The sequence below is a fragment of the Rhopilema esculentum genome, chromosome 7 (assembly GCF_057945365.1).
Source record: "Rhopilema esculentum isolate cy_ngs chromosome 7, ASM5794536v1, whole genome shotgun sequence".
Lineage (NCBI taxonomy): Eukaryota > Metazoa > Cnidaria > Scyphozoa > Rhizostomeae > Rhizostomatidae > Rhopilema > Rhopilema esculentum.
Window position 1 is genome coordinate 5,695,433 of NC_142821.1, and position 23,909 is coordinate 5,719,341.

The 23,909-nt window shown below is 35.0% G+C and overlaps 2 protein-coding genes across 2 annotated transcripts; one reads left to right on the forward strand and one right to left on the reverse strand.

Annotated features, from left to right (window-relative positions):
- Positions 1–80: 80 nt before the first annotated feature.
- On the reverse strand, positions 81–1,840 carry LOC135683016 (coiled-coil domain-containing protein 86). The gene is made up of 3 exons (XM_065198142.2): positions 1,649–1,840; positions 1,250–1,454; positions 81–498 (listed from the first exon to the last, which is right to left on the reverse strand). Exons 1-3 carry the CDS (start codon positions 1,705–1,707, stop codon positions 433–435), a joined length of 330 nt encoding a protein of 109 aa, XP_065054214.1. The 5' UTR covers positions 1,708–1,840; the 3' UTR covers positions 81–432.
- An 11-nt stretch (positions 1,841–1,851) lies between these two features.
- Positions 1,852–22,923, forward strand: LOC135683014 (cell cycle checkpoint control protein RAD9A). Its single transcript, XM_065198140.2, has 18 exons — positions 1,852–1,967; positions 4,706–4,755; positions 5,368–5,438; positions 5,974–6,123; positions 7,603–7,717; positions 8,114–8,213; positions 9,072–9,178; positions 11,250–11,356; positions 11,707–11,771; positions 15,353–15,496; positions 15,900–15,957; positions 16,802–16,938; positions 17,458–17,510; positions 18,426–18,471; positions 19,567–19,657; positions 20,602–20,700; positions 21,146–21,199; positions 22,456–22,923. Exons 2-18 carry the CDS (start codon positions 4,722–4,724, stop codon positions 22,510–22,512), a joined length of 1,488 nt encoding a protein of 495 aa, XP_065054212.2. The 5' UTR covers positions 1,852–1,967; positions 4,706–4,721; the 3' UTR covers positions 22,513–22,923.
- The last annotated feature ends 986 nt before the right edge of the window (positions 22,924–23,909 follow it).

Consider the following 23,909-nt stretch of genomic DNA (forward strand, 5'->3'; position numbering starts at 1 on the left):
TTCGATTGTGTTTAAAGTTTAAAGCAGGTTCCAAAGAACTTGAGCTGATATTGGTAAAATATTAGAAAAAAAGAAAACGCTTTAAAATGTCATATTTTAAGATTTGCTATATGCAGGAAAACTAATACCACTTGCTTTCTAGATGCTTATTACATTGTCTTGTGTGAAAAATTCTTGTAAATACCATGAAAATGTATATTTTATGTATTTCAGCTTCTAAAGATCATCTTGTTATGTTACTTAAGAAGTTAGAAAATACCTGTCCATTATAACCCAGTTTTCTCTAAGAATAAAGTTTACTTATAAAATGAGTTTTCTGAATTGCACTGCATTTACAAATTTTACAACTTTCTTCCTTTGAATTGCATTGACCTTTGGTGTTTCCATTTTCCTAAAATGTCTAATATGTCCATATAGCAATTCGTCCACTATTTATCGTTTTTCAATTAGTCTGAGCTGCTTCTTCTTCAATCGCTTTAGCTTTGATGTATTCTTGATCTAAGAAGGAAAATAGTTACTGTCAGCTAATAGGAAAGAAGCTAATAGGAAAGAAGATACAGCAAATTTTTGTGCCAGTCACACAAACAAATATCTGGATAAGGTTAAAAGACTAAAGTCTATATAGCTTAGCTTAGTATCAAATCTAGCCAAGTTTTGGTAAATTTTAAAAATAAAACTATAATAGTTAGGTAGTCCTATTGCTCAACTTGACCTCCTTTTCTGTTCCAGTCATTTGACCAAAACATGATTTTGTCAGGATTGTGGGAAGCCTCATTAATGAATTGAATCGGTTGCTATGTTACTGTCCCTTTACAGTTACAAAAAACAGTTGGTAAATTTGCTAAAACGTCACTTTACACAAAGGTAAAAAGGAATAAGGATTGGATTAACAGGTCGGGTATTGGGATTGAATTTTAAGACTTCAACTAAAATCTTTCAATGATAGTTTGGAAAACTTGGAATCAGCCAACATGTAGCTTTTTAGTATATTTTGTTTGGCTGGCCAACTTTGACCGTCAACTGTAAAATATTTGGCTGAGAGTCATTCTAAACATGTTGACTTGTTGAATCTTCATGTAACATGCAACATTTTATTACTTTAAGTAAATAACATAAAAAAGCAATATTGTGCTTTTCGGTTATCAGCTTTTCTCCCCAAGGTTCTTATCAATTTTTTTTAAATTATTTGACGCAATGTAGACATAACTTTCCAGGTAAACTCAGTCAGGGCCACATTTGCCTAAATTACCTCTTGAACTATTTCGGCTTTTTTAATATTTTCTTCTCGCCTTTTCTTTCTTTCTTCCATCTTTTTCCTTTTTTCCTCTTTTGCTTGTATAGCTGCATCTTTAAGTTCTTTTTCGAATGCCCTGATGGAGCTTTCTTCAGCGCGTTTCTTTTGTCGTTTTGCCCAGGTTGAATGTAATGCCTTGACGTTTATCATTTCGCATTTCCTGGAAAAAAGAGTGTTCAATATTCGATTAAATTTAAATCCCTTTAAAGACTTAGCTAAAATCACCAAACCTGGATCACTAAAACAAGTATGTAGCTTTGAATTACCATGACAAGAAATAACAAAGACAGCTAAAACTTTGATATAAACTTTAATATTGAATCGGAAACCTTTCAATATTAAACCTTTCAATACCTTTTCTTCTCTGATTTCCAAAGTCTTCCAGATTTTGGTTTTCCTTTAAGAGTTTTCATTTTGAAATTGATTCAAAGAATACGAACGACTCGTTTGACAAGCTGCAACCCAAAAGTCAATTCGAACAAAAATTAGCTAAGATCTAAAGCCACATCTACTTTTGTTAGGCCATGTGAGTTTTATTTTCCTGAAAATGGGCCTCGTTTCCATAAAATAAAAGGAGGTTATGAAATGGCGGGAGAAAATCTGGGGATCTTGGGACGGTCATGGCGTTGGATACATCTTGAAAGAATTCCATTTTAGAATGTTTAGGCAACAGGTGGGCTCGTTTACGATATTTAAGCAATTGGAAAATTGTTTTATTGAAGAATTTAAGTTTAATAATGTCGTTATTTTGTTTTGGACTTCGAGATTGTCCGACTTTCGGAGAAAAGTCCAAGCCTTTCAAACTCCACAATTAAGGTACGGAGTTAGTCTAACTAAAGTCCAGGGGCTTCGCGACCCCCCCCCCCCCTCCCCAATAGTATCTCAATAGTAAATTTCAGGCAAAATCTGCTCGGTGGAAGAAACGCTTTAGGTATTTCAGAGACATCCATGTCATAAAATTAATAAAGGATCAAGCAGAAGTAGTTGCTTGGTTTATGGTATTCCTTGATATTGATGAAGGTAAACAAACTGATGATTTGAAGATTTGAAGATTTCTTGTTGGCACTTAATCTAAAAATCCAGGCCCTCTTTAAGTAAAATTGTGTCTTATGTCAATTTCCCCTGAAGTTTCTCGGTAGAAGCGTTAACTTCATTCAATTCACTATGAGCTCCAGATTTGTTTATAACATTCAAAAGGCATACTAAGATGGAAAGAGGGATCTAAATTGACAACCTGTGCTGCTTGTTACCTAGCTAAGTAACTGAAAACATGGTATTTTTCAAGACCACAGCGTAATTGTACTAGCTGTTTTTATCTGCTCTTCAATTTGTTTGCAAAAAATTCAACAGGACTAGGAGGATTGCTTCAGTGAAATGTGCTTAAAAGAGTGCATTTTCCAGCAGGGGCGGATTCAGGGTGTCGCACAGGTCGCATGGAAGACCGTCAGATTTTCAGAATTTAGTTTTATTCTTCAGTCATTGAAATATAGCAATCATGTTTACCACAATCTTTTATTTTCCTCCTTAAAGATAATACATTTTGCTCTCTTTACACAATAAACATAGGACCGAACTTGGTCGATCTCACACACAATGCTACGATTTAATTCAATATAGAAAAAATTCCATTACCATCCTAGACCTTAAACAGTATGATTTTTAAGCATGTCGCCTGTGCCGCACAAATATGCAGGGCTCTTTGTTATGCAAATATTTTACCAAATCTCACCAATCAAAATTCAAGTTTTCAGATATTTGTGCGGCACGAAAAGTCTGTTAACACTATGTTAGATTACTGTGCCGCACAACTGCTGGCAAGGGAAGAAAGTGGCTGCGGTTGTAAGTTGTGAAAGGGAAGAGTCCCAATTTTCTTTATCTATACGGAAGAGGTGCACAGGAAGAGAACACTTCTGAATCTCAAGATATTTTGTTTCAACTGTGTGTTGGATTTGCTGGAAAATTTGGAAAACCTTTTAAAGGGAAAAATGTTTGACTGAACAATTTGAACGTTTCAGGGCCCCAGTCCTAATTGCTCTGGTTCTGGCTCCGTCCTTGACCATGAGGGAGGCCCCCTGGGCCGCCTGCTAGGCAGTATTAATGTGCGACCGTCAACTTTTATTCTGTATCCGCCCCTGTTTTCCAGGGAACTAGAAGCATCAAAATTCGAAAATTTCCTGCTCCTTTGGCGGCAACCTTAGTGCTGCCTTCAGGTAGTAACTATTTCCTTTGCCCATCCCAATATAGAGATTTGAAAAAAATATTAGGAAAAGTCGCAAGTATCATGTAAAAATGAAAGTTGCAAACCATATACTGCCTTAGATTGACAAAATGTATTGCAAAGGTATGTGACAAGAACTAAAGAATTTCAGGCAAACATTTTGTAATCAGGTAAATTTGTAGTTCACATCCCCCAACAAGGCTTGCCTCACAACGGCCCTGCTAAAGTCCCTCAATTTTCCTCCGCTTTTGTTGTCTGCTTCTCGGTGGAAATTTTTTTGTCCAAAGCAAGACTGTAATTGAACAATGTGCCTTTTAAAAAGGTATCCAAAACACTAAATTGGCTTGAGTTGGCCAAGGAAAAGCTGCAAGAAACCATAATACAAAACACATTGTAAAGCCTTGTAAAGGCCTGCACTGTTCCATGAAGGCCTTGTTTTGGTGACAGAGCTTTTTTCACTTCGAAACAGGCTACAAAAGAGGAGAAAAATTGATGGGGTTTAAATATACTTTATTTCCAAGGATGTTGTGGGCAATGAATTCTAGAGGAGACCTAAAAGAGCAATTTTCTATGAGACAAGTTTCTTGGATTCATTTAAATCAAATATAAGCTATTCATGTAATAGTTGAAGAGGGGAGGGGGAGGGGTAGAAAAACAGCTTAGGAAAATAATCATTAAGAGATAACAAAATTTTGCCTAAAATTTGTACAACGTTTTAAACAATTGAATTTATTTTGTTGATCCAAAAGTTTTTATTCTGTTGATATTTTTAAAAGATACAATTTGGATCTGTATGTGTTTTTTCTTGATAATATGCGTTTATATTCTTCCAAAAATTCTCAACTTCAAAATGATAAGGCAATTTTAGGTCCCACAATAGGAAACCAGCTAAGAAACTTTTGGTACTCTACAACATAAAAAAAGGTGCCAAATCAAAAAAATTGGTAGTGTTTAGTGCTGATGCAGGTTTACTATGAAATAGAAAACATGTATATCTTGTTGGCATGCACTAACCTACCTCTCAGAACATTCGACTCGTACAATAATGCCATACATTTTGAAAAATGTTGGGTTAGATTTGTGCCCAAGAGGTTTGTTAATGCATTAGCACCTATGTAGTCTATGTAATCTTCCATTAACCACGAAGCATCTTCTGAGACAGACAAATATAACACAATTATTTTCTTTTCAAGCTCTTTAACGCAGACCATGAAGTGTCTAATACCAGGAAGGTTTGTAAAATGTGAGTTGATAAGCAGTTTTTCATACTTTCCATTTCACTTTTTAGAGAATGTCAGTTTTCTACACCTAACAAAGGATGAATGTAGTTGTATTAAATTAATTATCCCTGTACAGATCTGCCAAAGCTTCAGAGTTCTCATTACTGAGGCTGACCTCAAAATGTTAGAGATTCAATAAAAAAACTGGAGATTTTAAAGACTGCCTTATTTTATTGTCAAATCAATACAATGTTCAGTGGCATTACATCTGGATATGCTCATCTTGGACCAAAACTTGGAGCGTCCCATCACAATTGGGAGAGATGTAGGTCTGTTTGTATCAGACCTTCTTTCCAGAGACTCTAAGAAATGTCTTTATGCAAATTGGTAATAATTTGCTAAGTAACATAATCTCATTTACATACTGAACTCAAAACTGTAGTCTTTAGGTTACCATAGATCTCGGATGACTTCTATGTATACCATAAGTGGTGTTAAATATGAAACAAAATGGACCAAGCCAGCTTGATACACTTACCTAAAACAAATTTTGTTTACATCCCATGTAACCCAAAACCAAATACAGCTAGAATTTTGGTAATCAATATAACTATGATGTTTGATTCAAATTGTAGTATTTGGAAGAGCAATACACTGTCTTTCGAAAATTGGTGATGAATTGTACCTCGAAGCATCTGAAGATGGGGTGAGAAAAGTATCTCTTAAACTTCTTTTCTTTGTTGCTGCAAGCTTTTGCATGTATTTCCTCCAGTTCAAAGAACTTTCGATGATTCATTAAGCTATTTAAAATTCTTTCTTACAATTAGTGAGATTAATACCCTTGAAAAATTGTCTAAACTACCTATGTTTTCAGACCTAGTTCTTCACCCACAGCATCTTTGAAGAATTCTTTTTTAAACCAATGTTGTGACAATAGAAGGACGAAAAACTTGATTATGCTTGCCATGTCTAAACAACAACAGTAAGAATATAGCTTAGAAATTTTGTTATGAAAAGTAAGTTCTGTGCAGTCAGAAAAATGGGAAAAAATTATATACAAATACAAAATGTTTATAATGAAACTTTCAGGTCAATTTCAAATGTTTTGTTTGTGATTGTAATTGTCTGTTGAAAACAGTTGCTTCATCCTATCATCAAATTTTCAGTCTATCTTGTGTCCTTTGACCCTTTTATACCAAAGTCTTAACTTGTTTACAGTTGAATTGATTATTTTGCTTTAGCTTGCACTTCGAACTGTTAACTCTTCAAGATCAGCATTTGGTTGTTTTCTCTTCAATGAAAGTTTCTTTCACGAGTTCAACATTAAAATCAGCAATAGCAATGGATCAAAAGAAGATGGAGAAGTTGAAAGGTTCAAAATTTCTATGAAGGTTTGTCTATGAATTGGTTTTGACTTTTTCCTTTTGAGGATATTTTTTAATCATGTGATGTTACCCACCTTTATGTGTGTTGTTTATAAAGCACTCTTGTTATGACATATGCATAGGTATTGATTCTCTATTTGTTTTAGACACCCCTCTAGCTTGACCGCATCCCTAGCTTCTTGTTGTTTAGAGTTTTCTCAGTCAAGAAGAAATTTGGTCGAAACTCTTTTAGTATTTTACAAGATCTAATTGTGATTGCCTTGTTGATACAGCCAAACTTGCATAAATCGGATCTCCTTGGACAATACATAACAGTCCAGTTTATGCAAAGTCTGGTTTACATTTATTAAGTCATATTTTCCAGCTTGTGTGAACTTTGAAAAATTTGAACTCGATAAACTGTATGAAGCATCACAGCTGAAGTATGAAGTAAATAATAAGTATGACTACACATGTACAATACTTATCAGCATCTAAAACAGTCACTGATTTTTTCCTGATGCAAATGATTTGGCCTAAAATGACTTGGCTTAAAATGACAGCGAAAGCCTAAAAAGTCAATGCCATCATCTCACCTGCAGATGCATGGTTGGCTATGGCGTATTAAATTTGCCACCTGTTTGCTTGCACAGGTAGATGGCCGCAGAGTGCTGCCCCTATGCATAATCATAATCATATTTTGTTTGCAGATAATATTCTGTTTTTGTTGCAAAAATCAACTTTTGCAAGTTAATTTCAGAAATGATTTCAAAAAAATGTCTGAAGTATGCAAATATCTGACTTAAAAAATATGAATTATGCAATGAAAATTGAATGCTTTTATACAAAATGGACTGAGACCAAGCATTTTTGTCAGGGTTAAGAAATATCTGACTTAAGCCAGTTCGACATCCAAGTTTGACTGTCAATTATTTTCACACCTTTCTTATAAAATTTTCCCCTTGTTTGTCAAATTTTATCATTTGTCCAAAGCACAAATCTCGCTGTAATCTAAGAATAGATATGTAACGCTAGCATGAAACACAAAAGTAATACCGTAATGCCTCGAACAAGCGCCCCCCTCAAATAAGAGCCCCCCTCGAATAAGCGCCCACCCTGGAGGTAAAGTTATTGAATAAGTGCTCCCATCGAATAAGTGCCCACCCCTCAAATAAGCACCCACCCCTCAAATAAGCGCCCACCCCTCAAATAAGCACCCATCCTTCAACCTTCAGAAATGGGCGCTTATTTGAATTTCCAACGAAAACATAATTGGAAAGCAATTCAACACGAAAGATTAATGAAGAATACAATTTGCACCCAAATCTACTTTTTAAATAAGCGCCCCCCTCGATTAAGCGCCTCCCTTTTATAAGCGCCCACCCTGTAACCAGAAAAATTAAATAAGCCCCGGGCGCTTATTCTAGGCATTACAGTATTGTTGGAATCATAAGAAGCAACAAGTTTCATTGTTAGTTTTTATTTTTGTTTATCTCGTCATTTCAGTCTTGCCTTGGAGTCTTTAAATCATTGAACACAATAGAAAAAAATGTGGATACTTGCAGACTGGAATATGATGAAAAAAACTCTAGGATTGTTTTCCAGTTATTCTGTAAACATGGTACAGTACCATTCCTTTCATTGGCTCTTTCTTGTGCACTATATTTTTAAGCTTTTTCTTTTCTGAACACAAATTGAAATTTTCTATTTGGTTATTTGTTTACTTTGTTAATTAGTAGCAAATTTTGTAGAAATTTTTTTAATCCTCTTTTATTGTTGCAAAAAATACTTTTATCAATAGTTGTCATTGTGTTATTGTTGAGTTCAGTTTCAGGGTTTTATAGTGCAGATTTCCTTGACTATAGTTATACCATAAATAGGTAGCTTAAAATATTAGATACTGGAGTGGAAATACTAGAAATATTTGATTGAGTTCCTTAATTAGAATTTTTTGGATTTGTTTTTTCCAGTAATGTTCAATTCAGATTTTATAATTTGAATTATTTCTTTCTTATAGGAATAGTGAAAACTCATAATCTAACTTTCCAAGAAAGTGAAAGTCTCCAGGCCGTGTTTTCAAAAGATCTTTGCCCAAATCTTATCATAACTTCAGCAAAGTAGGTTCTTAATTTTTGACCTCACTTACCTGACCAAAGAATCAGGCCAAAGGGATGTTCTGTTGTATTTAGGTCAGGGGCATTCAGGTTGAGGTGGTTTGCAAAGTGTTAAACCAAAAAAGTATTTTTTATCATAAATATTAATGCCATATATATTTTCCGTACTGTTTATACCAATTATGACTCTTGCTGTTTCTCATCTTAGTCTATAAACCAAATTTTCTTTTCCAATTTTCTCTAGTTTGTATAGTATATTCTCTAGAAAACCTAGCTGCAATTATATGACCCCAAAAATTTACTTTAACATATGAAGAATTTTTTCTACCAAAATTACAAATTGCAAGAAAGTACTTTGAGTTTCCCTACAATCCTAAATTTTACCAAATTTTGTTCAAGACATTTTTCCAAATTCTAAACAAGAAAATTGCTAATTTACAGGCTTCTTGTCCATACTTATGTCTTGTATAACCCTCCTTGTAATTTCTTAATTGTGCAATTGCCTATAAAATCGAAATTTGCAAATGGCTTTGAGAAAAGGAAGCATTTTAGAACATACATAACATAGATTAAAAACGCTATGCTAGAAAACATATATACCCAGTTGTGGATCAATAATAAGGAAAACAATTAATATTAAAATGTCAAGCACTATATTCATACAATGGTCAAAAAGATCAAACAATCATGCTAGGAAATATATATACACCCAGTTGTGGATCAAAATAGGTCAATCAAAACCTGGGTGTTTATATTTCCTAGTGTAGAGTTTTCGATCTATGTTCTGACATTTTATACTCTGAAGTGTGTCCGGTGAAAAGCTGAAGTATGTTCTTAAAAGTTTACTTTTATTTATTTCAGGGTACTTATTGATACAGCAGCAAATTTTCCAAATAGCTGCGAAGAGGTGACATTCTGCTGCACACCGGAGTCACTCACAATTAAAAATTACATTGAAGATGAGCCAGGTGTTATGTTTGTATTCTTTTACTTTATACTCTCCCTTGATTTCAAGTACCAATGTCACTACCTGAGTATCTGGAAGAAAAGTAGATGTGTTATTTATTAGAAATGCAGATATGTGATTGGTTGAAGAATATCCAGAGTTCAGTGGCTTAAGCCATTATGAAAGATATACAGGAACAAAGCAATACGACGACGAGAATCCAATGTCACGAGATAAAATTTTCAAAATAATTAAATTTAAAGAATATGCTAATATTTAGCCCCGGCATACAGGGCTTCATCAGAGTAAATGAAACGAACGTAACAACACTCATTGCAAGATCCACAGAAACCGGCGGACAGCCTATCCTGCGGTTCTTCCTTCTCACACATTAAGCCATTATGCTTAGGAAAAAGTTTTTTAGCATATTGATGTTCAAGGAAAACGGGAAAACCTTATAAAAGAATTACTAAACTAAATTTTAAAGTTTTTAAAAGTCCTGATTTTCTTCTTAATCTTCCTACAAGTATATGCCAAGGTACCTTTTTGTTAGCAAATAGTTCTACGGTATCACAAAGTAAATCAATAATCTTGATTTGTAAGCATAACATGATGAATTCTATATGCAAAAGTGGCGTGAAGATGATGTTGCCAATTGGTACGGTTTATATAAGCTGAGGGGAGGAAACTTAATCAGAGACTCACTTTTAAAGGACTCTAAGTTTGCTTATATTTTTATTCAAAATTCAGATTGAAATAATGATTCCTGTTTTTATGAACTAAACTGAACTTTGAGTTTAACATGTTTTCTGTCGATTTTCATAATAAAGGTTCCCTATATTGAATTTGGTCACTGGTGAAAATTAACTTGCCATGGTTTCTCAACTCATTTTAAAACATCAAACGTTTTTCGAAATTTTTTCACATCATTTTATTGAAAATAAAGAAAGTCTAAAACATTACTAGAATGTCTGATACAGAAGTTTTATTTAGTTAAAGTCCAGTTTCCATTACAACGCAACGCAGTCGGAGCGGATCAGCACTAATCTGTGATCGTCGCCTTATTCTCCTTCCATTTCTGCAATCTCGGACAAAATTGTTGAAACAAAATGCAATTTTTGCAATTTTCTACTTTACGTTGCCCCGTAAATTTATCATTTCTCCTTCAAGATCATGCATTAAACATTGAAGTGGGGGAGGGGGGAAGTTATTTTCAAAGGAAAGAGAAAATATCAGCTTTCCTTGAAACAATTTCAGTCTCAACCATTTTTCCGGGATTATAGATTTCTGTTTCGATACACCCGCGACAGTCTGCGATTGTCGATAACATAATCCTTTTCAAATAGACCAATAGACCGATTGGAAAAAGCTGATCACCGATTGGCTGATCAAACCCACATGATTATAGCTAAACAAAACAGTATCTGTGATGACTACCGATTGGCTACGATATGTGTTTCCGTTATATCGGGAAAGTCCTGACGAGGGTTGATAAAATTGAACACAGCTCACCTGCCCTGGTACTCGCTATCAGCGACTGCCGACAAAATCATCGTTAGAAAGCAGATGATCGTTGACTGTAACTGACCCCTTTACGATCACTTTTCAATTTAATGACAACCAAGCTTAAGCAAAGATATTCCCCAAGAGAGTCACTTAAACCTTTTTAAATACAAGTGAACCCCCCCTCCTTTAAAATGAGTAAAATGAAAATTCACCTAAAATATCGAGAACATATTTGACAGAACCAAAATTGTCAGCTAAAAAGTGTTGATAAGACCAAAAAATATCAAAATACAAAATCTTGTTGTTGAGCAAAAAAATACCACTAGTTATAGTAATTTGAACTGTTTACAATAATTATCAGTTTAAACACGTCTGTTCTTTTGTTGCTGTTTTTGATATTTTTATGCGTTAGGTTGATCGAAAAGTATTAAAAAGGTGTATTATTAAATCAGTTACCCAAAACTATCAGATTACAAGGAAAATTCTTACTCATAATTATCAAATGAACCCCCCTGTATAGTAAAATTTTAATTGCCGTCCCTGGGAGATATTTTTATCTAATCTTTATTGAAAATATTTAACTTCAGATCCCAGTAAGATTGTTCACACTGAAATGAGGCTTCATCCTGGAGAGTTTGAAAATTACCGAATTGGTGTGGATGCAGACATTACTTTCTGTCTGAAGGAAGCCAGGGTTTGTATTCTACCACTGCCTAACCAATTTTATCGTATTTACAAAGAGTTTTGTAATGAAAATTTTCTTGCAGGTTTAATTTTAGACAAGGATCTGTCTTTATCGAATCTTTCCCAACTGCTGTAGTCTAAATCCAAGGGAAAGAAGCCAAATAGCCTCGTATTTGTGCCATTGATGTCTGATCACATGAAAACAAATTTATCACATGAAAACAGACAGACCCCCTCGCGGAGAACCGCTATTTAAAATCACTCAATGCCTTTAATTTGCTAAAATTCTTAATTGCATTGGCATAGTAACAGTCTATCTTTCACAAGACAGTAGAGTTCTAGAGACAATTCTTATTCTAGGCTATTCTTGCATTTTCTGACTTTGCTGCGCAGCCAGTAAACATCCACTTCGCTGCACCTGGCAAGTAAGTCAGATTATTTTCATAACAATGCTCATTAAAGTTCACATAACTGGTTTCAAAGGTTAAGTATTCAAAAGGTCTGTATTTTGTCAGTCAATCCTGGGGCAGTAAAACCAAAAGGAAATTCGCAATGGCGAATCAGTCATCAGGCCATAAAATTTTGAATGCTCCTTGATTTTCTTTCTGTGTTTGATCAAAATTAAGCCCTTACTGCACTACTGAACTTACCTATACTTATCCCGGGTGGAACATGGGCGTGTTTACATTAATCTAAGGAGCAACCTAAACATGAAAATGGGTTGCTTGAATCGAGGTTCCTTTTTTTTTCTTAATATCATGATTCAAACCTAGAAAGGATAAAATGCTCAATTTGTGATAGTCAATGAGCCTTGGCTCGTCCCTCTATCGTCTTCACACATAACTTTGAAAAGCCTCTCTTGGCTTCATCTTCAACCCGGATTCAACTTATTTCCTAGATGGGTTGTTTCAGACCGGATTTAAAGAGAATAGCTTTCTTTCAAATTCAATATATTTTATAAACAGGGCTTAAGCCAATAGGGAAAAATCCGCCCCCACTCCCTGATACCTTTTTCTTGGTCACCAGTTTCCTCTCACTTCTAGTCTCCTCTCTCTTACCTGCCTGCAAATTCGTATTAAGAAATCAAACTTTTTCTTTCGAAACAATTTTATTATCAAATATATAACGTCATTTACGCTTTGGCGCATTATCAGTTTTCTACCGAATACCATCCCATGGCCACAATATGATTTTGGTGGCTGTTATTATATCCAGGATCGCCAGAACAGCACAGCGGCCATTTGCAGGCTTTAGGGAAAAGCGCATATGAATAATTATTCCTGGTTTCTACTAATTCTTTCGTACATATTTGGTATTTTTATTTTCATCTGCTTTCGCTCGACACCTTTAAGTGTTTTACTTCTGGCATTTGATATTTTTTCATTTTGAGAATCGTCGACATAAAAGATATGAGAATCGATTGCAGTTTCGATTACAATCATTGCAATGTCAGAGGCAATACAGCCACGATTTCATAACATCATCCTTAAATTGAAAAAAACCAACGTCAGGAGCATTTTTATGTACAAAGAACGTGGACGTTGTGTGATGATTATGACATGAGGCAGTTATTTCTGTCTTTTTCTTTTATCTGAAGCCGTATACAAGACGCGAAACACAACTTTTCTTTTTCACTTGGAAGGTTATATCTGGGTATATTTTTTTTGACTGACGTATGTGGACAGGTGATGAGAAAATTGTTTTGCAAGCGAAGACCATTTATGTTGTTTCCGATACACCACTGTGATTAAGCTAGAGCGAATCCGATATCTTTGATCATTGATAGAAGAGTCAGGAAATAGGTGGAGTGATTTTTGTTCTGTTTCCAGATGCCACGGTAGATGAAAGAAGCTTCAATGTTAGAAAAATGGGAGGGATTACCATGTTACATGCTAGGATTATGCGAAGAATCTGCTGCAATAACAATTGGATATTCAATTTTCGAGACATGTCATAACATTAATAGCAATAAATCGTAAGTTGTCTTCTCAATGCTAGGCAGATTAAGCTAGCTTTTCTCTTAAATCGAAAAAATCAATTGAGCTGGCAAATTAACCTGAGCAATAAACTAACAAAGAAGAAAGAATTGCTACTAGGCAGAAAACGTCCTTTTAGGCTAGAGTTACACTGATTGCTGTAGAAGCGAAGTAACTGAAACTTCGAAGTGTTCCTACGGCATTATTCTTCATCATTCCTGGTCTGCACTACAGCGCGCTTTTGAAATCTGGCACCTTAATTCAGCCAGGTTTCTTCGCTTTTACATTAGTGAGTTCAAACCAACAATGTTAAGATATATGCTAACTGCTCGAACTGCTTGGAAGTGAATCTTTCCAATAGTAGCATTTTTTCAATATTTGACTACGCCAACAAGGGTATCATATTTGTAGGAATCAGACTATCCAAGGGAACCACTTTGTAAAAAAAGTCTAGCCAACAGTCTACCACTCTGGATGTGCTCTCGGATCAAGCTAAGAACCATCAACCCCCGCCCCTCCGTGCATTGTACTAAATTTCTCTGTTAAGGAATCACTACTGAGTGATTTTTGTATCAGCTCATGATTTCCACGCGGTTAATATATGCGATTTGTCCTTGATTGGTTTCATCCCTTTTCATTCTGAATTACAAGGTAGAAACGTCAATATTAAATGCTGCTTTACAGCTTACCTTGTCAACCAATATAAAGTGGGAAAGTGCTAATTTTAACGATTTTTCCAATCGGGGCTATTTGTTGCTTTGGCCCAATTTGTTCCAAAGTTTGGCTCCCTTGAATGAAAAGCTTTTTTGTCCCAAGTGTATTTTCAACAGAGTAAGGTTCAAATCTAATTGGAGTTCCGTAATTTCCTGTCGTATCTCTCAGAGATCCTTGTAAGCAGACCTTACAGATAATCAGGGAATTGACTGTGCAGTGACTTGTGAACAGCTTTTCCTTTTTTCAAAGTATACCATTTGTTTTATATCAAGCCAGCCATGTTGTTGTATATCAAGGTGCAGCTTAGCAATCCGGTATATTGTAACTGGAATCTAAATGTTGTTAGAACACAGGCTCTTGTTATTAATCATTTCGAAATTTTCTCAAGATCGAAAACTTTCCTAATGACCAGTCAACTTTTATGATGGGTAAATCTACCGATTAAGGGCGTTAATCATATTGAATATCGTTGGGATTCAAATATATATTCGCCTTAATTAGGGCAAGCAGTTGTAACAGAAATCTGGGACCTAAGGGCAATAAAAAAGTGGCTTAAGCTATCTGTCAGTCAGAATTGACCAATCAAAAAACGTAATGCAATTGGCACGCTTATTGATTGACCAATGAATGATTGGCAGAGTTCAAAAACCACTTTAGTATCTGTTTATTGACTTTATGTAGCTGGACATATCAAATGCTCAAAAAGATACTGAGGCCAGCTTTGATTGCATGGCAACATCTACAGTGACATTGTTGGGCCAAATTTAAGTGACATTGTTGGGCCAGATCACTACTCAATGTGGGTTTGCCCAGCAAATCTATCATTAGCAGGCTTTAAGGTACAAATTGAGGCAGCAAAAATCGCAATGTATATAAGATACATCTGCAACGCCTCTAATACAAGCATTCAAGGAGCTCATTTTAAAAAAATCAGCTTTCGTATGTAATTAACACTAAAATTCGCGGACTCTATATAACTTGTCGTCGATTCGATGCTTACTAGATGCTTCAATAGCAGTGATGGAATTTGCGTTGAACGGATTTTAATCTAAGAACACCATAACTCTAAAGAGAGGTCTTTCTGCTTCATGAGCTAACTGGTTAGATTTGACTATATGCTCACTCATTAATGTTTCTTGATGCATCTGCCAGTTGCCAACACGTTTCAGTAGAAACACAACTTTGAATTTTTGTTCTGTTTTGCTTTCTATCATCGTGTTTCTCATTGCATGATAATTAGTGACGTATTTCTTTAAATTCCTTCTGGACATCCTTTCATATTTCATCTCTTTGATGTTGCTTTTTGTTTTTCACAGGCCAGTTGTGTTTTCATTGGATGGAGATAGCCTATACTTGGCTGACTTTGTTCTGGCAACATTAATGGAACATTCCATATCCTCACAGGGAAGCCAACCTGCCGAGGCAACCATGGAACGGGCAGCAAATACGATCAAACCACGGTAATGTTTTCACTAGGTATTAAACACCTTTTTGAAAATCTCCCATGCTTGTGTGCGGTCAGATTCTCAAGAAGCACTCTATTGGCTAGACCCTATTTTTGATATTTTTGTTCATAATAAATGAACTTAATTAAACGTGTATTATAGTTTAATTGAGGCCCTTTTCATTCAGCTAGTTGATTATCCGACTTTTTAAGGTTACAATTTTTTCTAAATAATTTCCGGTAGGTAAATAAGTCCTCTCTCCATAAGGGTATGTGGATACTGTTATTTTTGTTTCAAACTTCCATGTCGATCAATTAAATGGATATTACTATGAACTGAGAGCATAGTGATATTAGTGATAAATAAACTCGAGTTTTTTACTCTATTGCAAATTTTGTAGCTATTTTCTTGTTCTTAGGCCTACAAAAATTAAGAAAGGTGCCGGTTCACACAAGAGCAGCAAAGATGCAAAGAAGGTAATTACCTCGCAAGCTCATAGCCCTAAAAAATTTTTTATTCATGCTCATTTCTTATTTCCAGCCTGGAAAAACTCTTAGTTTCAGTAATTCCTTATTATAATACTTCATAATTATTCTAAGTTGGAACGTTTCTTGGTATCTATACATAATCATTATCCTTAGATTTAAAAATATCCTCTAGTAATACTTTATAATTTTTATTTTTTGTTTTATTTTACCTCAAAGTAATTCTTTATTCTTAGCTTTGACTATACTTGATAGAAATGCTTTATAACCACACCGAATTTTAACCACAGATACGAAACCAGAACTTATTGTGATTTTCAAAGGATGTCAATCTGATGCGTTAAAAATGACGAGCTTCATTCATTTGTTCTGCCTGATGTATTGCTTTCATATTTACCCTTCTTTGCCTTTCTACCCTATTAAAACCGATAATTTACCATTCAAGTAAATATGGACTTTAACTTATTCATGAAAGAATTACATATACCTGATAGATTTTATTTAACATAAGCAATATCTAACAGAAAACCCCAACTTTCACAGAAAGCCTATCTCTTACAAAAAACTAAAGATTTCCATTTTCCTAGTTGTAATATTTCTTTTACATGCTTCTTCGTGGAAGTACACCTAAAAGAAGGGCTTTTATTTATACGAGGCATTGAGGTAGTCTGTTTAAGAGTAGAAATCTATAGCTTGTAGATAATACCAATCAGATGCAAGATCTCACTATGAGCCATATTTCAGTGCAATTTCAACCTGTTTGTTGAGAACACTCGCTGGTTTTCAAAGAAACGTTTCAAGTAACTGCTTTTTTATTTACTTGATGCGTTTTCAGGCTCTTGAAGAAAGCGATATTCCTGTGGAAGTTACCTGCGATGAAGATGCTCTAAATGCAGTTGACCTAAGATCGTTGTCCACGCCGCCATATAATGCCAATAAAACAGCTAGGAAAGGGTCAGAGCACAATACAGAGTGAGCCATCTATGAGTCATTTTTCTGTGTGCTGTTTTAAAACTTGCATCAGAAGGATTAACATTTTGTTTCGGTAGACCAATACAGTTGTTTTTGTAGACCAATAAACAGCTCGACAGTGTGCCTTTAATTTCAACTGATTCACAGAATAAGTTAATCTTATTTTGTGTCTTAGTTTCATGATTGTCGAAATTACACTGAGTCAGCTGCTTGTTGTTTGTGTCATAGTCTGTGGTGGTTTTTAGCTTTTAATCAAGTGCAGCCCTTTTCTTACCGCTGACCAAGATTTTCAAAGGTTGTTTTACGGGCACCGAAGAAATGCCCGTAACTACCAGTGTAGTTTTATTTGCAATGACTTCTTCGGTTTATTTATGAATAAAAACTTCAAGAAAAATAATAACTTTTTTAAAACGATTTGCTGTGTGCCATAAGCGACGAACTATCTGTAAAATGTAAAATTACATTTTATAAATTGTGTAGTCACAAGGAGGTTTGATCAGCTTTTTTTTCGAAATCTAGATCACATGGAAACGAAGAAGATGATTTCTTTAGTGAATCTTTTCCATATAAAGGTATAGCCTTTCATCAGTTTGAATCAGTAGAATTATACCTATATTTAACAAATATAAATAGTGGGTATTAATTAGTTTCCCATAATTATCTTTGTATATTAACTATAGCTCAAACCAACTGTAAACAAAGTGATCATTATTATTATTAGGGCCCTTCAAAGCTCAAGACAGAAAAGCCCTTACTTAAAGACTGACCGGCATGCATTGCGTGCATCAGGTGCATTACAGTGCCATTTGCGCAATTTTGTGTGAAAATTACATACAGAAACTTTGCGACCCGTTAATCGTTGGTGAAAATTATTTTAACAGTCGGATTGAATACATCAATGCAATTTACGGCCTTATTTTGAAATTTTTCCAAACTTTATTGTACGACCTTTTACGGTCAGATTTGCTTTTATCGCCATAATTTTAGGCCGGATGCACTTTTCCATGTTGTTTGTGCTTGTATTTTAGATTTTACGGAGAAACGAAGTTTGAAAACTTGTAAGGGATTTGTCCGCAAAAATCGTATTCTGGGTTCCAGAGCGCCAAGTGTAACAAGTGGGGCGTCGAGGAAATAGACCCCACTTGCTACACTTGACGCTTTGGAACCCAGGGTACAAAAATCGAAACCTTACCCCCCCCCCCCCTAGTCGCTGATGACGGTTAAATACATTTAGAATTTTATCTTTATGTCGTCATAAAATCATTATCATTAACAACAACATGATAAAATCTTTCAAGTAGACCAAATTTCTTGCTCTCTATCCGAAACTGAGGTCAAAAATTTTTTACAGAAGTATTTGAAAACGTTTTTAAAGTGAGGTTTGAACTCGAAGTCGAACAAAACCCGCTGTTTATAGGACAATCCAGCATGATAATTCGGTGATTTAACTAACACCCTTTATAGCAAACTTCTTCTTTTATCTGTAGACATGCTGAAAAAGAACAAAGCACATTCAAGTGAAGCCTCTGAGCAGTATCCTTTAAAAATTGACAATTCCTAGTTGCAGCGATGTCGTGAAATGTCGTGAAAAAATATCTTGAAAATTGGTATGGAAAGGGTAGATGTCTCCAATGATCTGGTTGCATTTATCGCTCGTTAGCGCCGCTAATCTTTATAAAATTGATTTTTGAAAATTTTAAGTAATTATTTTATAAGCCAAATCTGTTCCAGAGCATCTGTTTTCCATATTCTCGTTTGAGCGACTTGACATCAACCGGACTCAATCACAGTTAGATGTAGAATAAAGAAACCTTCGATTGTAATTAATATCATGTGAAGTTACCTAAGAATGACCTTATCACTGATCTTGGACAGTTTCGAAAATATAACTTTCTTACATTATAAGAACAATATTTAATATGAATGATAAGACAGGAACTTCGATGCAGGGACACAAGGAAACGGGTTCAAATTACGGTAAACGCTTGATTAATCGCCCTTTCACCTTGAATTAGTGCTAAGTTTTGAAGTTATAACATGAAGAAGGCCCCCCTTCTCTCTCTGAAGAAGCGCCCCCTTTAAGTATAAAATTTTGATATCGAACTGCAAAATGTATGCAATATAGAATTAAAGAGGAATTTAAAAATAAGAAGTATAAATAGAGGGATCAAGATGCTAAATCGAGAATTTACGGTAACACCATTCGGAAGCTACAATCACTGCCAAAATTACTTGGAACACCTAACATTTTGCGCTGTGCTTTTCTACTTTTCATTTGTTTTCTGGAATACTACCACTTCCGCCCCCCTTTCCCCCACAAACAATGTTGAAAGTATAGAAAAATATCAAACAATCCACAAGAGAAAGCGTACCCCATAACCCTTTTCTTTTTTCTATAGTAAATCAACATTGTTCCTAGGGGGAGAGGGGGATGGCTGAATTTGCCTTTGAAAACCTACGTTAGTGTTCCAAGACTTTTGGCAGCGATTGTACTTGTTCGAGCAAAGAGTTCTCACAAGCAGTGGTTTTTGTAAAAATGAGACCTTTCCATTCTTATTCGCATTTGCTGTTGTAGTGTAGTGAACATTTTCGCTCCAAGAATTATATTATAAATCCTAACCCACAAAGTCAATCTGGATATGGAGAAGACCCTGTTTTGCAAGTAAAAGGTTATGTTGACTCGCAGAATAAATCAGTGCTTTCAGCAGACGTTTCTTTGGTAGGTCTACGTACAACATTTTATGCTCGTATTCTGTATCATTGTGTAGATTTTTATTTTTATTGCTGATGACGTCAATAAGGCTCGAGAGATTAGTGGATATGATAGAAAAATGCGTTTTAACGACCATTGGGAAAAAGCTGGGCTCTTGACTCGAATATCCAGGATGTATCAAGATATGCCGTGACAACAATTTTAAAATATCCTTGCAAAAAGTTCTCGGAACAACCAGATATTAAAGTGTTGTTTTTGAAAAAATTACTGTTTCCAGTAGAAAGACCGACACAGCACCCCCGTTCCCCAGCACAAACTTGGTTGTAGAGGGACTTATCATAGGTAAAATATTCAAAAATTCAATTTTATTTTTCATACCAAGCTTTCATACCAAGTTAGGTAATCAGCTAACATGCCAAATTATTTGGCTTGCATAAAAGGTTTTCTTTTTCATTTTTGCGTTTTGTACTTGTGCAAACAAGAGTTTTTGACACTTGGAAACTAAGACAATTTGAAGGTGTCGATGTTAGCTGATTGGTCAAAACAAGGAGCTTATAACTTCTATCAACCTTTTTGTTAATATCCGATCTTTCATACAACGTGGACGCAAAAATTAATTCCCTCTTTACAACATGTTCTCGTTGCAATCAACAAACTACCAAATGTCTTGAGTTAATGGTACCAAATAACTATAAAGCTCCTAAAAACCTCTATCCATTTACCTGCCAAGAAGTGTCCAAATAACAATATTTTCATATATTAGCATATCCTTTTTTGCTTCTTTTCAGGTTTCTTCAAAAGCCATGATTTTAAGAAAAATTCTCACCAACTCACTTATTTTCACATCTGTTATAAAAAACATCGAGAAAGAGTTCTGTTTTATGAAACCAGGTTCTCAGTCGCTTATCTTCACTAAGCGTTAATGGTTTTAATACTTGATACTATTCTAGCCCTTCGTTGGTAACAGTGTAACTCCTCAAAATGAAATGCCGAAGACGAATTTTGATGTTTGCGATGATGTGTTGCCCTCTACACCACCAAGCAAGAAGGTTTGTCAAATTCCAAATTAGACCAAGGGTCGTAATCTATACATGTTACTCTGGTCGTAATCTATTCATTTTAGCATTTTAGAGAAGGGTAAATGCCAAAATGAAAGGCTTTTCAAGACTTGAAAACGCTCTTTTGTGAAACTGCTGTCTGAGGTGTGCGTTACACTTTTATTTGTTTATAGAAAGTTGATTGCTCAAAAAAAGGAAAATGTGAAGGTAAAATACTTGTTACAAATTAAACGCATTAGTAGATGCTTGTTAAAACGAAAAGTAAATTAAGATATTATTCCAATTTGGTTATTATTATGATGCTCAGAATGCAATCTTGATATTAACTGTTGCTTGTAAATTTGCATATAGGCAGGTTATTTAAGCAATAGGAAATCAATCTACAAACTTTATTAGGCAACAATGCATTCAGAGTCATCTAATTCTTTCTTTCCAGTTCAAGTCGATCTTTTTTGGAACAGTGACTTCTCCTGCGGAAATACGAAAAAGGGTATTTTTTAAATTTTCTGATAATTGAAATACGTCCAGCCAGTTATCTTTTGAGAATGTATGGCTTCAGTTATAAGTTCGGAGCTCTTAATGCCATGAAACTGCTTTGTCACCAAATAACTAGTTTAAAACATCTCAGAGTTATTAAGTTCCTTGGAAGGAGTTGACGGGGCCATGAAAAGTTTAAGGAGATAAGAAGAGCTGAAGGGAAAAGGAAGTGTTGAAGGGGAAAAGAAGAGTTGAAGGGGAAAGGAAGAGTTGAGGGAGATAGGAATAGTTGAAAGGGAAAAGAAGAGTTGAAGGAGAAAGGAAGAGTTAAGGGAGATAGGAATAGTTGAAGGGGAAAGAAAGAGTTGAAGGGGAAAAAAGGAGTGTGGAAGGGAAAAGGAAGAGTTGAGGGAGATAGGAATAGTTGAAGGGGAAAAGAAGATTGAAAGGGGAAAGGAAGAGTTAAGGGAGATAGGAATAGTTGAAGGGGAAAAGAAGATTGAAAGGGGAAAGGAAGAGTTAAGGGAGATAGGAATAGTTGAAGGGGAAAAGAAGATTGAAAGGGGAAAGGAAGAGTTAAGGGAGATAGGAATAGTTGAAGGGGAAAAGAAGATTGAAAGGGGAGCTCAAGCACTGCACCGATACCACTATCTTTCTCTGACAAAACAAAGATGCAAAAACCCAAAAAACCTGTAAATCTGGTTCGGAGGAAGGTTTTGGACAACAAATGCTTTATGGACAAAATTTTAGTTCTATGTTTATGGGTTAGTTCTTTCATATGTGAAAAATTTGTCAATCATAGATACCACGAACCGTTTTAGATCATGTCGGCAGATGGCCAGGCTTTGATTCAAAATAATTGAAAGTAGAAAACAGGCTTGCTTCGTTTATGTAATAATAGGAATAAAATATACGAGGAAACATTAATGTGTGTCAATAAATTTATTAAGACTTAAAAAATTTTATTCTTTAAATATGTAATTCAGATAGTCACGTTTTAACAGGACCGACCTTTACTTTTATCGTGTAAAATTTATCTTGTTAATTGAAATGTCCATTTTATATTTCTATATCTAATCAGATTCTAATATGAAAAATGTCTTGATGTTAGGCCTTGTTTAATTGTAGATTACCTATATTTTTAGCCTACTGTAAATAATTGAATGATGGTAAAGGTGATGCGCATCCTCTCTTAATTTTAATTGTCCTTCTTTGCTCTAAGTTCATTCTTTCCTGTCGTTTCTAAATGCTAGTTGCCCTTCTTTGCAGCGCAAACTTCACGAAACAGTGCTTGCAGAAGATACAGATGACGAAAATGGACCGTAAGATAAATGCGAAGATCCCGTTACTGAATACCCATGTGATCCTGGTCTCTTTCGCTGCTTATAACCGAGGTTCAGTTAAATTATCTTTCCAAATCTTTCTTTGTTTACGATTTATTGCAAACGATGTTCCTAGAGCTTTTTTGAAGACCGGTACAGTGTAAAGGCAATCAGCAGATACTTAAGTGGCTCAAGCCACTTGTCAGTCAACTATTAGCCAATCAAGAAGTCCCTGAGTGGTAACACGCATATTGATTGGCCACTTTTTGATTGACAGACGACACTACCTTTAATGATGATCAAAGGCATCTTCATTTAAGAATTTATGCTTGTATTTTATCGGTATTTGTTATATTGCTTGTAGGGCAGTAACATTTCAAACTGTTCATTGAATACTGTTAACTGTTTTCAAAAAGCTTCCTAATCCTTGTTTTTTTTCACTCTGTTTATATAAGTGCTTAAAGAAACGCCATGTTCTCGAGTCGATACTCAAAATTCAACTAATTATTTACATAACTAACATGTCGCTAATAAGCAGTCATAGGATGTCAATATCACAATATAACATCTCTCCCTTTCTTCGAAATGTCTCTTCTCGGGATGAAATATAAGCAAAAAAACAAATATTATGTGATTATATTGAATATGATAAGTACTTAATGAGATACAACTGTTCCGTAAAAGTTTGTCATCATCCTGTTTAGTACTGGATATCTAAATTGAGGTTGTTATTCTTCCTGGTTCTGTTCATTAATCTGTTCATTGTCGCTAATCAGCTTTTCATGTATTCCATGAGTAGAAAATATTCTATCAAATTTGGGAATGACAGCAACTGCAGAAGTAGATTTTACACATTCCACCTCTTGGAAACGTGAATAACAGTCATAGACGACAAGCAGATGTCCTCCTAATGGTAAAGGTCCTTTAAAGTCAGTTTTTAAGGTGTGTCATGGGCGTGGTGGCAGTGTACTTGATGTCATTGGTTTGTTACTTGATGCTTTGCCTGTTGCTTGACATGGGAGGCAATGTTCCATTTGCTCTTAAGTGAATTTGTCAATGAATGGGAACCATATTTTCTCTCTAATTAACATCTTTGTTTTTGTAATGCCCATGTGTCCTTGATGTGCTAATTCTATGGCTTTCTTGCGCAATGTTCCCGGAATAATGATTTGGTTGTTTTTCAATAAAAGGTTTCCTTTCACTGTCAAAGTTTGCTTTATGGAATAGAAGATTTTCAGTTCATCTTTGTTAATTTCTGGATCTGCAATTGTTTTTATTGTATGCCATTGATTATTTTTGTGCAGTTCGATAACTTTTTGCAGTGTGGGGTCCTATGATGTTGCTAGCTCAATTTCCTTAATGGTCATAGCGTTGGGTACAGCATGTGAACTGATGAATCGT

Coding starts and splice junctions, on each gene's coding strand:
- LOC135683016 (XM_065198142.2), bottom strand. CDS start 1,707: ATGAAAACTCTTAAAGGAAAACCAAAATCTGGAAGACTTTGGAAATCA. Junction 1,455..1,648: donor TGGAAATCAGAGAAGAAAAG/GTATTGAAAGGT, acceptor TCTTTTTTCCAG/GAAATGCGAAATGATAAACG. Junction 499..1,249: donor AAGCCGAAATAGTTCAAGAG/GTAATTTAGGCA, acceptor TTTCCTTCTTAG/ATCAAGAATACATCAAAGCT.
- LOC135683014 (XM_065198140.2), top strand. CDS start 4,722: ATGAAGTGTCTAATACCAGGAAGGTTTGTAAAAT. Junction 6,124..7,602: donor GGTTCAAAATTTCTATGAAG/GTTTGTCTATGA, acceptor TCGTCATTTCAG/TCTTGCCTTGGAGTCTTTAA. Junction 11,357..11,706: donor TCTGTCTGAAGGAAGCCAGG/GTTTGTATTCTA, acceptor TTCTTATTCTAG/GCTATTCTTGCATTTTCTGA.